At 43.3% G+C, this 15,660-nt stretch overlaps 1 protein-coding gene across 7 annotated transcripts in view; it reads right to left on the reverse strand.

Moving 5' to 3' along the window:
* Positions 1-15,660, reverse strand: part of LOC307039402 (uncharacterized protein) — a 96,338-nt gene that overhangs the window by 39,270 nt on the left and 41,408 nt on the right. For 5 of the 7 annotated variants that reach the window (XM_079681443.1, XM_079681444.1, XM_079681441.1 and 2 more), the window contains one exon: positions 15,322-15,659. The exons of the other annotated variants lie outside the window; for them this stretch is intronic. In XM_079681443.1, the coding sequence (XP_079537569.1) occupies positions 15,421-15,659 (239 nt within the window). In that variant the 3' untranslated portion in view covers positions 15,322-15,420. Of the gene's footprint in view, positions 1-15,321; position 15,660 lie in introns of those variants that run through there. 7 annotated transcript variants of the gene reach the window in all.

The following is a 15,660-nucleotide window of genomic DNA, read 5'->3' on the forward strand; positions in this document are numbered from 1 at the left end:
GAAAGAACCAAACGGATTTGGAGGAAATTGTCTCCTTTCTGCAGGAGGAAATGGCTGGTTCTGGCCGACTACAAGGCTATCGTTGGTTACATCTACGAGCTGTTCAAAGGGGATTTGTTGTTTCACAAGAAACAATGAGACTTGTAATCAAGGCTTTGGATCCAGAAGGAGTCGAACTACGACGAGCAAGACGTCTACGGCGCCGACAGTACCACAGCAGAAGTCCCAACGCCTTGTGGCATATGGACTCATATGACAAACTGAAGCCTTATGGCATTGCAATAAATGGCTGCATTGACGGATTTAGTCGTTACATAATGTGGATGGAGGCATATACCACCAACAGTGATCCAAAGGTAATCGCCGACTACTACATTAGCACAGTAACGCGCATTGGAGGCTGTCCACAGCGGATGCGTGCCGACCCAGGTACCGAAAATGGGCATATCAGGGAAATGCAGCTGTTCTTGCGTAGAAATCATACGGATCATCATGCCGGAGAAGGGAGCTTTATTTAAGGATGCAGTACGGCCAATCAGCGGATAGAATCGTGGTGGGGGGTCCTGCGTAAACAGAGACACTTTTAAAACCCTCAAAGATGATTTCCTGGACAAAAACCTGGTACAGTTCTGCTTCCTCAACTTTTTACAGGTAATTACTACATAACATAAATCCATATTATACACGTTATGAGTAGGCCTACATACAGTAACCAGATTTTTAGTGTTACAACATGTGTCACTTCAGCTTTCTTCTGTTTTTTAAGTCCCTGGTAACTCTGTTCTAACTACGTAAAAACCTACTAAATAGAGGGAAATCATTATAGGCTGTCTTTTCATGTCAGTTAAATTCAGTCTGCATTTTAATGTTAAATTGTTTATGTTGATTGCAACTATGCGTACTTTAATTGGAAATGTTGTCACACAGGAAGAATTTGATGAGGTTGTGAGAACATGGAACACACACCAAATAAGATCGAGGCCTCTCCATGGCTTGCGGGACGCCCCATTCTTATGTTCTCTATGCCACAGTTCTATGGAGCAGCAGAGGACAGACTCCAGTGTATTCTCCCTGAGGACGTTGCAGTGTGCAAGGAGGAGTGCACCCCAAAAGGGCAGTACCCCTGTGATGGGACTGTTTTTGAACTGTGCGTTCTCCTAATGGGTGTAAATGGTTGGAGCTCTCCTGTGGATGCATATAGTGCCATGGAAGTGTATTCAGTCTTAAGAAATTAAATACTTGAAACTATTTAAATAGCCGATCATAATGGGTACTTTGTTTCTGCACTGCCCCGGAAAATACACTTCAAATTTGCCGAAACACTGTCACCTATTATTGTAACCTAACTATGTTAACATTACAGACCCTTTGGAAAGTCTATGTTAAGGAAGGTGCAGAGATAATAAGAAATAAATCATATTTAAATTCATAAAATGATGGAGCAATGAAAAACAAAAGCATTATACACCTAATTGGAGCAGTGATATTGCTTTATTGCAGAGCCAGTGATACATTGTATAATCTGTGTCCTGTGCTGAAAATAACAAACATATTATTGTATATGTAATATCAACAAAATGTCATTAATGTTTTACTCATCAAATGTATTTAAATAAGAAAAAAATGACCTTGTGAGTGTTGAACAATATTTTACTCTGAATGAGTAACTACAAGTACATTAAATACAATTATGTCAAACCTAAACAGCCTTGAAAACCGTTGAAATCATCCAAACGAAATACAATTCCTTTTTAGTATGCACATGTACATTAGAACTAACAGTCATTATTTCTGTAAACAAGAGACTATTAGACAGTGTCTCAGAACCGTCCTCTGTAATCAACAAGAATGTGTGTGAATGTTAATTTTCAGCAATTTTTAAAGAATTTATCTGTTTGCTTATGCAAATAATTGTCACACTTACTGTAAACTTAAAATGAGACTGAGAATGTCTGGCCAACAGCTTTCAATATCAATATTCCTGCCTACACAATGTCCATAATCCAGTTGCTCTATAATTGAACTCACTACGGAAGTCAGGAAAACAGTCATAGTTGTCAGACAGTTGCAATATCATCCCACATGTACGTCCAATTGCCCTTCTTGTGAAACTGCTTTGAGCTATGAACTCCACTTGGATTTCACCAGATGTAAACAAATTAGAGCCAGTGCAGAACCTCAAAAATCTTCCAAGCTTTTCCTCATCAAGTTCCCTGATTTATCTCTTCAGGTGAAGTGTGATCTCAGCTTCTTTTTATTTCATCTCTGTAGGAAAGTGTAATACACTTAACACCTTCTTTGATGTTAGTTTGAGGTCACTGTACATTTTGGTGAGTTCCCAAGAGTTCAGATGCATATGTGTCAATGTGATCTCCCTCCAGCAGTCGATGACAAAGATTGGTTTTTGTACCAGTTCTTTCTGAAATATTTCATCCAAGATTTCTGGGAGACTAGCAGCACTAACCCTCTTCCTACATTCATAGCTGTTAAGCACGTCAAGAAGTTCATCAGCATCAACAGAAGAAAAATCTGCCAGAGCATCCCTGAGGAAATCCTGCTCCCGGCGGCTCACAAATTGAAGGAAGCTTGTCTGCAGGTTACTGTGCGCTGCCCCAAACAGCATTTCCTCTAGAAAAGGTGGAGCTAGCTTGATTGGCATGTACTGGCAATCTTGAAATCCTTTCACAAAAATTCTCCCAATAGCTTTCCATGTAGCAGTAGAGAAATCATGCCTGAGGACAGGCACTTTTACAGTTCTTCCAAGGGTGCATCGTTCATAAAACTCTTCCCAGAAGCCACTGTAGACATATCTGACAACTCCAGACCCACTACCCTTTTCTACTGAGTGGTCAGGAAGTAGACGTTTCACTTTCAATGTTTTTTTACATAATGTCAGGGTCAGAACATGCTGCTATCACTTAATTGAAGCTGTTTGAATGGTGTAAAACCAAAGTAATGTCTGGCAAAATCCTAAGAGGGCTTTGGGTGAGCTCATCAGGTTGATATATCAGTGTGCCACTAAGATTGTCATCAGCCCCTAGTCATGAGATTCATCTGTCATCAACCGATTATTTGTCTCTATTGTGAACTCCAGTGTGGACTGTTTATTCTGTGGCAGTAAATCAGGCTCAGACACAAAACTATCACAGAGTCATCATGAGCCTCTTCATGCAGCACTGATTTTGGTTGAGTTGCTATGTAGAAGCGTAAAAGTGGGTGTTTGACAGTGTCATATATAATTTCGTTAGAAACATCACTCGGGAAAGGATTTTGCTTGAAGTCCCAAAATTCAAATTTGAAATCAATTTGTGACCTTTGCTTGATTTACCCTCTGGGAAGAACAGAGCCTTTCCTTCTTTTAATATGTCGTTAAAACCTCTGTGAGCGTTAATAGGGACCTTCCTTGTGCCCCCACCTTGCTTTGCTCTGACATGTGTTGTTACTTCATCAATAGTGTGAACCCATCCTATTTCTATATTTATTGTGGACTGTTTAGCTTTTCTTCTTGATTTGTGGGACGTTTCTGGCACCTCCTCTTCACTGTGGCCTTCCTTTCTTAGTTTGAGCTTCTGCCTTAGTTTGTCAAACAAACCCTCTTTTCGCTTTGATGTGTTAGTGTGATGCTTGCAAAAGAGCAATCCTGTCTCCATAAGATGGAAGATAATTGGCCAGCTGAGCATCTTCCATCAGGAGGATGACATCTCTGTCGATCTGTAAATAGAGAATATGAGCATGTCTGTTACTTAAGATGTAGGATGAGACACGTACCTTGTATATTTCAAAGTAATATTAAGCCTAACATGAAAGTTATATAAACAGGCCAATTCAGATGACAAGCACACCTCTGCTTCTCCAAAGATTTAGTTAGTAATACAACAACATATCTTATTCCTACACAACTTCAGTTAATAAGTTGTTTTTTTGGTAACACTTTCTTTACTACTACATGTGAATTATAACAAGTTCCTAAATGACATTGATTTTGAATGTTTGAAAAATATAAATTCATTGAGGAATGTTCAAAATTCACAGTATTTTAGGTATGATTTAATTCCAGAATAACAATAATAATGACCCTTCCAATAAAGTCAGGACTTTTTTATTTAGAAGTTATGTCTTATAAACAAAACACATCAATTAGATAATAATAGTTGACCCCCATCTCAATGATCAGTTATTTAATTGGAAAAAGGTTAATTTGAAGTATCATGTACATATAATCCAAAAATAGTTGTTACATGTGGATTCCCAACGTGGCTGCCAACAATCATATGTTCAGTTTTTGAGCCAGCCCAGCACTTTATTTGAAGGGCCACAATCATGATGAAGTAATGTAGAGGTAAATATATTGATTACTGATAATGGACAACAAAATAAAACGTTCAAGATCCTACTCTGAGTAACACAATGTGAGTGGTCCATCTTATATTCAGAAAAATACCTTTTGCTATTCAATGAAATTGACCGTGTCCTCCGGAACACCTCGACCTCTCAAGAAAGTAACAATATCTGACAGTTTCTCCGCCATCATGGACCTGTATAGTAAAATACACAAGAGGAAATGCAAACGGAGAATGAGAAGGAGTTGCAGACGAGAGGAATGAGCAGGATGTGAGCAGAACTGCAACTGTACAGTAGAAACAAGTCAATTCTGTAACTCAAAATGAAAGTGTTTGTATGAATCTTTTCTCATTATTGTTTGTATATGTGTATAAGTGGATCATTTTTTTAACTCTCATATCAAGTCAAGCTTAGTTAAAGACAACAATGTTGTTGACTTACTCAACTATGCCTTCATTACAGGAAGACTAAAGTATGTTCTAAGTTTGATTTTACTAAAAAGACTTGCAAATGTGTAGGCCTATATGGAAGAAGAATGGTAATGCACGGGATACATGGGATAAAAACATGCTGTTAGAATTTCTGTATCTGACTATGTAAACTAAAGCCATATGTTTTATGGCAGCATGACTCAGCATGACTCTGACTCAAAAGCCTGTATTGCTTTGGTTACATTGTTATACTAATATTTTATGTTTATCTGAGTATTTAATTAATGTACAGTAGGAATATTCTTGGAATTACTTCAGATGCCTGTGCCTCTCCAAACTGATCAAATATCCTCATAGCTTCTCTCGGACAGTAGTATGTCACACAAATACAAGAAGCAATCTCAGGCTTTGAACTCTAGTTGTGTTCCCATTGTGACAAAAGCAATATCAGTAATGTGTTTTCAACTATTTATTTGTTTGGTGTATAGTATATCAACAAAACATGATTGCTGCTATACTTCCAGTCAACATACAGTAAACCAGACATACACAGATCATTTGGAAACTAATGCCAGTTTATCTTAGACCAGTATACCTCACCTAATGCATACCTGTTATTTTACAGGATTTTCTTGACCCTTTTGAGTAGAGGCCATGTAGCTCAGGGTACCTACTGCCAACACTGTAAACATGATACAGCAATTCAGTTTGATATAGAAGTTTGCATTATGCTGTCCTAACAGGCATCTTTTATATGACCACACTGGCCATGAAACACAAAGGTGACAACTAACATGCAGTGTCAACCAGAAACGAACTGTACTGGCTCTACCATACCTGTTCCCAGGGTGGTCTGTTTACGCCTACTTGGGCTGCTGCTGTAAACAAACAGATCTGCCTCTGAAGTTTACTGGCCAGGCCTGAGAGAGACAAGTAGAGACCAGCTAAACATTATGTGCACTCAGCCTGTGTAAGAGTATAACGGCAGTAAACAATATATTGAGTGGATGAAGACGTTCATGATGAATGACCGAAAAACAACTGGGGAAACTCGCACAGGACAGGCTAACGTTATAGGCTACCATCTCTAAAATCACGGTTCTCTAAAATCACAGTTCGGCTCCTTCTAGGGGCAAACAGCGACAAAATACAGTGTATTAAGAACTCACATGTAGCCTAGCTAACGTTATCTTGCAGTATGTTATTAGCTAACGTTAATTGTTCTCGTCTTCCTGTGGCTTATCCAAAATGTATGAAGTCCTGCGCAAATTTGCACAACTTAATTGAAGAGTAACAAATCTTTAAGCAAAACAGCATTTATCAAACGTGTTTTCATTAAAGTAAAGTTACGTTACCTGTTGACTGGTGAGCTGGAGCGTAGTCTGCTGGAATGAACTCTCAACCACACATAGTTTCGACTTTATTCTCGTAACATTACGACTTTATTCTCGTAATTGTGACTTTATTCTCGTATTATTACGACTTTATTCTCGTAATGATGACTTTATTCTAGTATTATTACGACTTTATTTTCGTATTATTACGACTTTATTGGCCCTAATACTCCGTCGTACTTATCAACATATGAGTGGAAAAATATGCTTATTGCAAATGTTTGTTAATTATCATTTGATCAATGACAAATATTCTCGTGAATATTAAACATAACAGCCTGTGAACATTACAAATATCCGCCTCAATTCAACCTGGAACCTCTTTCATATAATACAATAAAAAGTGTGTGTGTGTGTGTGTGTGTGTGGGTGTGTGTGTGTGTGTGTGTGTGTGTGTGTGTGTGTGTGTGTGTGTGTGTGTGTGTGTGTGTGTGTGTGTGTGTGTGTGTGTGTGTGTGTGTGTGTGGAGAGACACTGTGATGGATCGTTGGAGGTATGTGTAACTCAAGGCCTATGCTCGAACGGGAGCTGCCTGGACGCTGCAATCATGTTGCGCGCACTATCCGTGCTGAGTGTGCTGACTTTTCGTACAATGTCCCACTGTCTGGCTACCTGGATGAAGTCAAGTGCTCGGCGCAGTTGTCGGTGAAATGTCGCTCCTCTGTTTTCATTGAAACAGCTCCTTATATCTGTTAGCGAAGCTAGCTAGCACCAGATGCTAACAACAACAATACACGTAAGGTGTGCCCGTTCTCTCTCTTTCGCTCGCGCCACACGTACACACACCCTCCCGGTCCTCCCGATGGCCGGTCGGTGCCTGCCGGTGAGAATGGAAGTGTGGTCTGCCGCAAGCGGACGGCAGGAGCGGGGCTGTCAGCATCAGCTTGTAGATGGTATTTTAAACTCTATGCGCTTTGAAACTACCGGGCGGCAGAGGACAAAAAATACACATGCGTTAATTGCGTTAAAATAATTAGTGGCATTAATTTTGTTTTGCCTTAACGCGTTGTTAACGCGTTCATTTGACAGCCCTAATTTTAAGTAATTATTTATTGACAAACACTATGAGGTCTTTTGAAGAGTCAAAGCAATAAGTTGTTCCTCATAATTTTGTCATGCATTTGTTGAAAATGATTTATTTTAATTTCAAAAGGGTATTGCTACACTAATGGCTCTATTACTGAAAATAGTAAATTGGACACTATGACACCTATCAGACTATAGAACTTTAATTAGAGGTTAGACCTGTGGAAGGGTCACAAATACGGAGTCCCACAGGTGCCAACGTGATTCAAATACGCAGCAGTTTCAAAAAGGTACATTTTAAAAACACAAATGTGCAAAAACACATGCATATTGTGACGAACTTGGATACACAAGGAAGAAAAGGACTCAAATGCACGATCCGGGAGCCAGGGATAAAGTACAAGTAATATACTTTATTTGCCAAAAAAGATATCGGCATTCTTAACGAGGAGAACAAAAAAAGGTTTTACAAAAGCACAACAAGAAATCACTCACAACGTGAGGAACAAACTTACAATAAGTTTCACGAGCATGAATAACGCATGTAACAAAAAAAGCAAACGTGATGAGCAGAGTTTTGGCATGAGGACAGGACAAGACGAACTGACACTGAACACTGGGAGACTGGGAAATTTAAACACTCAACATCGAGACACAGGTGAAAACAATCAATGGCGGGGCTGACGCTGATGAGGGCGGGAGAACACATAAGGAAAGGGAGTCAAGGAACCTGAAATGAGACGTGACAAAAACAAAACAGGAAGTGAAAAACAATACAAAAAAAACATGAAACATGACTGACTAACACTTTTGGCGGTGCACAACATTACCCCCCCCTCTAGGGCCGACTCCTGACGGCCCAGGCCGATCATAAAAATCCTGCATCAGGGTTTTGTCCACAATGAATCTCGCAGGAACCCAGCACCTTTCCTCGAGACCATATCCAACCCAATCCACCAGGAATTGCTTGCCTCAACCCCTATTGCGAAACCTCAAGCAACTTGCGGACCTTGTACGTTAGGCCACCTTCAAAGAACTGGGGTGGTGGAGGGGGATTGGAAGCGGGAATAAGTGTGCTTTCATAAACTGGTTTTATCTTGCCAACGTGGAATGTAGGATGTACTACCATGGATCTGGGAAGTCTTAGGCGCAGGATTGATGACTTTAGACACCGGAAAAGGCCCCACAAACCTTGGAGCAAACTTCTTGGAAGCCATCTGAAGTGGTAGGACCTTGGTGAAAAGCCACACCTTTTGACCCGGTTTGTAGAAGGGAGCGGCCCTGTGGTGGACGTCTGCTACAGCCTTCATCCGAGTCGAACTTCTGAGCAGAGATTGGCGAGATCCAGCCCAAACTCGGCGACAGCGTCTAATCAAGGCATGAGCCGATGGTACCGTAACTTCCCCTTCATTGGTTGAGAAAAGCGGAGGTTGATAACCATTGGCACAATGGAAAGGAGAGAGACCTGTGGCCGCCGTGGGAAGAGTATTGTGAGCAAACTCAACCCATGTGAGGTGGTCGCTCCAGTTGGTCTGGTTCTGGAAAACGAGACAGCGTAGTGTAGTCTCCAGTTCCTGATTCAGGCGCTCAGAATGTCCATTCAATTGAGGGTGGTAACCTGAAGACAAGCTGACAGTAGCGCCTATGAGTCTGCAAAACTCCTTCCAGAAGGCTGAAATGAATTGTGAACCCCTGTCGGAAACAATGTCATTTGGGAATCCGTGGATCCTGAATATATGGGTCATCATGACCTCTGCGGTACCCTTGGCAGAGGGGATATTGGTTAGAGGAATTAAATGAACCATCTTGGAGAACCGGTCCACCACTCTCAGGACAGTAGTTTTGCCTCTGGACGAGGGGAGACCTGTCACAAAGTCCATAGATATGTGTGACCAGGGACGTTGAGGAATCAGCAGCGGTTGGAACAAACCCATCTTGACCTGCGACGAGGTTTTATTGCAAGCACACACCGGACAAGCCACTACGTGCTCCTGCACATCCTTCTTCATGGCTGGCCACCAGAAACGCTGCTTAATCCTGCACATAGTCCTTTTAACTCCAGGGTGGCACGAGAGCACAGACGTGTGGGCCCAGTGGATGACCTTGGAGTGGAGAGACACAGGAACAAAGAGAAGGTGGTTTGGACACTTGCTAGGTGCCTGGTTCAATATATTAGCCTGCTTAACGTCCAACTCTATTTGCCAGGAAAAGGCTCCGACCATACGGTTTAACGGAAGGATGGACTTGGGCTCTACAGAAAAAGGTTCTGGTTTGAAAAGGTGAGACAAGGCATCAGGCTTTTGATTCTGAGATCCGGGACGGAAAGAAAGAATAAAATTGAACCTACTGAAAAATAGAGTCCACCTGGCCTGCCGAGAGTTGAGGCGTTTAGCCTTTCTAATATACTCCAGGCTCTTATGGTCTGTCTAGACTAAGAATGGCTGTTCTGCCCCCTCCAACCAATGTCTCCATTCCTCAAGAGCAGCTTTTACAGCTAACAGTTCCTTATTCCCCACATCATAGTTATTCTCTGCCATCGTCAACTTACGCGACAGGAAGGCACATGGGTGTATCCTGTTGTCCTCCAAGGATTTTTGGGACAAAACGCCTCCAATTCCCTCATTGGAAGATCGACCTCGACCACAACCTGGCGTCGGGGATCCGGAATGGTGAGAATGGGAGTTTCTTATAAACTTTCTGTAGAAGTTTGCAAACCCTAAGAACTGCTGAACCTTCTTCCTGGAGTCAGGTGTTGGGCACTTGGAAACTGCACTGACTTTAGTAGGTTCCATCTGAATCTGGTTTCGTGAGATTATATATCCTAGAAAGGCCACATTTTCTACGTGGAACTCACACTTTTCTGCCTTGACATACAATTGATTTGAGTAGTTTCTGCAGAACCTGACGGACATGGTGAACATGGGACTTAGAGTCTGGTGAGAAAATCAAAATGTCATCAAGGTACACAAACACAGAAACATTCAAAAATTCCTGCAAAACCTCATTCACAAAACCCTGAAACACAGCCGGTGCATTACACAGTCCAAAAGGCATCACAAGGTATTCATAGTGACCGCTCTGAGTGTTAAATCCTGTTTTCCACTCATCCCCTTCCCTTATTCTAACCAAATGATTTGCATTTCTTAAGTCCAGCTTGGTAAAAATCTTGGCAGTCTGAAGGAGCTCAAAAGCAGAGGACATGAGTGGCAGAGGATAGCGGTTTTTCACCGTAATGTCATTAAGAGGACTGTAGTCTATGCAAGGTCTCAGAGAACCATCCTTCTTTCCTACAAAGAAAAACCCTGCTCCAGCTGGGAAAGATGAAGGACGGATAATCCCTGATTTAAGAGAAGAGGAAATGTAGTCGTCCATTGCCGCTCTCTCTGGCCTTGAGATCGAATACAGTCTTCCCTTGGGAATGGGAGCCCCCGGTAGGAGATTAAAGGGGCAATCAAAAGGTCGGTGAGGAGGTAGCGACATGGCTTTTGATTTGTTAAAGGCTTCCTTTAGATCGTGATAACATAACGGTACTTTCTGTAGGTCAGGATAGTCTGGGTGATCTATGACGATCCTACTAGGGTCTGTTGGTGCCTTAACAGAGCGTGAATTTGTACACCTGTTAATGCAATCCTCTCCCCACTCCTTAATTTTCCCTGAGCGCCAGTCAATGTGTGGGTTGTGGATCTTTAACCACGGAAAACCCAAAATAATCGGATGTTGAGCAGATTCAAAAATGTGAAACTGCATAACTTCAGTGTGGTCATTATTTACAGTAATCTGGATAGGTTCTGTGCAGTGGGTTACTGTAAACAACAAACGTCCGTCTAAAGCACTGGCGTTAATGGGAGGAGATAGAGGAACAGTCTTTATACAAAGCTGTTTGACTATGCCCCAATCCATAAGACTTTCGTCCGCTCCTGAGTCTATAAGCACTTGGCCTTGGCCAATGACCTGATCTTTAATAAAAATGTTTACCTTGGTAACTGGTCAAGGAGGAAAGTCTGTTGGAAGCTTGCTCACCAGTGCCCTCCTCTTGGCTGGTAAGCTTGATCTTTTCCCGGACATGACGCAAGTTGGTGACCCGGCTGGCCACAATAGAAACAACACCTTTCTCGTAGCCGGAGCTGTCTCTCCTCCACGGAAAGCCTGGTCCTTCCCAACTGCATGGGTTCATCTGCAACAGGCGGAGGTGCTTTCCTCCAACGGACCGAATCCGCTGGCTGGAAAACCTCCTCTGGTGGAAAGGCTCGCTGAGAAAAGCCCTGGAAACTGGGATGTCCGTCACGGCTGCGTCAACGTTCTCTCTCTCTCTTTCCCGAAGACGGTTGTCGATCCGGATGGAAACGGCGATGAAAGACTCCAGGTCCCGTGATACCTCCAGAGGAGCCAGCTGGTCCTTAATTGGATCTGATAACCTAGTCAGAAAAGCGTCCCGAAGAGCCGGAACATTCCACCCGCTGTCCGCTGCTGCCGTGTGAAACTCAATAGCATAATCCACACCTGGCGATTATTACATTACATTACATTACATTGCATTTAGCTGACGCTTTTATCCAAAGCGACTTACAATAAGTGCATTTGACCAGGAAGATACAACCTTGAAGAAATCAGAATCATATAAGTACATCAGGTTTCATAGAGCCAAACATTTCAAGTGCTACTCAACTGGCTTTAGATAAGCCAGCCCTTTATTAGTATATAAGGGCTTTGTTAGTAATTCAATCGCTCGAAGTGGAGTCTAAAGAGATGAGTTTTCAGTCTGCGCCGGAAGATGTGTAAGCTTTCTGCTGTCCTGATTTCAATGGGGAGCTCATTCCACCATTTTGGAGCCAGGATAGCAAACCCACAAGATTTTACTGATGGGAACTTGGGTCCCCCTCGCAGTGCGGGTGCAGCGAGCTGTTTGGCTGATGCAGAGCGGAGTGCACGTGCTGGGGTGTACGGTTTAACCATGTCCTGGATGTAGGAAGGGCCAGATCCATTCGCAGCATGGTACGCAAGTACCATTGTCTTGAAGTGGATTCTAGCAGTTACTGGAAGCCAGTGAAGGGAGCGGAGGAGCGGCGTGGTGTGGGAGAATTTTGGAAGGTTGAAGACCAGACGAGCCGCTGCATTCTGGATGAGCTCTAGAGGTCGGATGGCACATGCAGGTAGACCAGCCAGGAGGGAGTTGCAGTATTCTAGGCGTGAGATGACGAGAGCCTGGACCAGAACCTGCGCTGATTTCTGGGTCAGCTGGGGACGTATCCTCCTCATGTTGTAAAGCGTGTATCTGCAGCAGCGGGTTGTAGCAGCAATGTTTGCAGTGAAGGAGAGTTTGTTATCTAGGATCACACCCAGATTCCTTGCAGTCTGAGTCGGGGAAACAACAGAGGTGCCGATGTTGATTGTTAGGTCAAGAGTGGGACAATCTTTTCCCGGAAGGAAAAGCATTTCAGTCTTGTCAAGGTTGAGCTTGAGGTGATGAGCAGACATCCACCGAGAGATGTCTGCTAGGCAAGCAGAGATGCGTGCGACGACCTGGGTCTCTGAGCAGGGAAAGGACAGAATTAGTTGGGTGTCGTCAGCGTAGCAGTGGTATGAAAAACCATGCGGGCTAATGACAGACCCGAGCGAGTTTGTGTACAAGGAGAAGAGGAGGGGACCAAGAACAGAGCCCTGAGGGACCCCTGTAGTTAATTGACAAGGGTCGGACTCGGACCCTCTCCAAGTTACCCTGTAGGTGCGGTCTTTGAGGTATGAGGTGAGGAGGGAAAGTGCAGTGCCTGAAACTCCAAGTTCTTGGAGAGTGCGAAGGAGGATCTGATGGTTCACCTTGTCGAATGCAGCAGACAGATGCAGAAGGATGATGACAGAGGAGAGGGAGGCTGCTTTAGCAGTGTGCAGTTCCTCAGAGACAGCAAGGAGAGCAGTTTCTGTTGAGTGACCTGCCTTGAAACCAGACTGGTGCGGATCAAGAAGGTTGTTCTGATGGAGATAACAGGAGAGTTGTTTAAAGACAGCGCGTTCAAGTGTTTTAGACAGGAACGGGAGGAGAGAGACAGGCCTGTAGTTTATAACATCAGACGGGTTGAGAGTGCGTTTCTTTAGGAGAGGGTTTACTCTTGCCTCCTTGAGACTGTTTGGAAAGTGACCAGAAGTTAGAGAAGTGTTGATGAAATGGGTGATATTATGCTGGCGCATCTGAAGTAGTCTTCAGCTGGCTTCTGTAGGAGGTGATGAGTGGTCAAAAATACGACTCAGTGTCTGTGAAGTCGGTTAATGAGTAACATAGTTCAGTGTCTCTGGACCATTCTGCAGTAGCCCAGGCTGCAGCTCTTCCCGTTAAATGGGACACAATGAACGCCACTTTACCTTGGGCTGATGAAAAAGCCCCTGGGTTGTGTTGGAAATGCAGGTTGCACTGCACCAGGAAGGCTCTGCAATTTATGGAATCACCGGAAAACCTCTCCGGGAGAGCCAGCCGTAGTGAGGAAGACGCAGCCTGGCTCGGATTGACAGCGTCAACAGGATCCGCGACATGCAGGCGGTCAGCTGTGACTGACGTCATCGGCGGAGCAGTCTGAAGGTGAGTGATGAACTGCTGCATCTGATCCGTCAGCTGTCGTATCTGTACAGAGACGGAAACTTGGAGCTCGGCCTGGTTTCCTACCAGTGCCTGCACTCCTTGGCTGATTAATCCCAGCTGTTCCTCGTGATGAAAAATCCTCGCGCCTTGGGCTGACAGGGTGGCGTGAAGAGCTTTTGGGTCGGCTGAGTCCATTGTGGTCAGTTCGTTCTGTTACGAACTTGGATACACAAGGAAGAAAAGGACTCAAATGCACGACCCGGGAGCCAGAGATAAAGTACAAGTAATATACTTTATTTGCCAAAAAAGGATAATCCAAAAAAGATATCGGCACTCTGAACGAGGCGAACAAACTTTACAGACTTTAGTGGCCCTAATACTCCGTCGTACTTATCAACATATGAGTGGAAAAATATGCTTATTGCAAATGTTTGTTAATTATCATTTGATCAATGACAAATATTCTCGTGAATATTAAACATAACAGCCTGTGAACATTACAAATATCCGCCTCAATTCAACCTGGAACCTCTCTCATATAATACAATAAAAAGTGTGTGTGTGTGTGTGTGTGTGTGTGTGTGTGTGTGTGTGTGTGTGTGTGTGTGGAGAGACACTGTGATGAATCGTTGGAGGTATGTGTAACTCAAGGCATATGCTCGAACGGGAGCTGCCTGGACGCTGCAATCATGTTGCGCGCACTATCCGTGCTGAGTGTGCTGACTTTTCGTACAATGTCCCACTGTCTGGCTACCTGGATAAAGTCAAGTGCTCGGCGCAGTTGTCGGTGAAATGTCGCTCCTCTGTTTTCATTGAAACAGCTCCTTATATCTGTTAGCGAAGCTAGCTAGCACCAGATGCTAACAACAACAATACACGTAAGGTGTGCCCGTTCTCTCTCTTTCGCTCGCGCCACACGTACACACACCCTCCCGGTCCTCCCGATGGCCGGTGGGTGCCTGCCGGTGAGAATGGAAGTGTGGTCTGCCGCAAGCGGATGGCAGGAGCGGGGCTGTCAGCATCAGCTTGTAGATGGTATTTTAAACTCTATGCGCTTTGAAACTACCGGGCGGCAGAGGACAAAAAATACACATGCGTTAATTGCGTTAAAATAATTAGTGGGGTTAATTTTGTTTTGCCTTAACGCGTTGTTAACGCGTTCATTTGACAGCCCTAATTTTAAGTAATTATTTATTGACAAACACTATGAGGTCTTTTGAAGAGTCAAAGCAATAAGTTGTTCCTCATAATTTTGTCATGCATTTGTTGAAAATGATTTATTTTAATTTCAAAAGGGTATTGCTACACTGATGGCTCTATTACTGAAAATAGTAAATTGGACACTATGACACCTATCAGACTGTATAACTTTAATTAGAGGTTAGACCTGTGGAAGGGTCACAAATACGGAGTCCGACAGGTGCCAACGTGATTCAAATACGCAGCAGTTTCAAAAAGGTACATTTTAAAAACACAAATGTGCAAAAACACATGCATATTGTGACGAACTTGGATACACAAGGAAGAAAAGGACTCAAATGCACGATCCGGGAGCCAGGCATAAAGTACAAGTAATATACTTTATTTGCCAAAAAAGATATCGGCATTCTTAACGAGGAGAACAACGAAAAGGTTTTACAAAAGCACAACAAGAAATCACTCACAACGTGAGGAACAAACTTACAATAAGTTTCACGAGCATGAATAACGCATGTAACAATAAAAAGGAAACGTGATGAGCAGAGTTTTGGCATGAGGACAGGACAAGACGAACTGACACTGAACACTGGGAGACTGGGGAATTTAAACACTCAACAACGAGACACAGGTGAAAACAATCAGGGGCGGGGCTGACGCTGATGAGGGCGGAGAACACATAAGGAAAGGGAGTCAAGGAACC

The sequence above is a fragment of the Notothenia rossii genome, assembly GCF_949606895.1.
Source record: "Notothenia rossii genome assembly, chromosome: 1".
NCBI classification, from domain to species: Eukaryota; Metazoa; Chordata; class Actinopteri; order Perciformes; family Nototheniidae; genus Notothenia; species Notothenia rossii.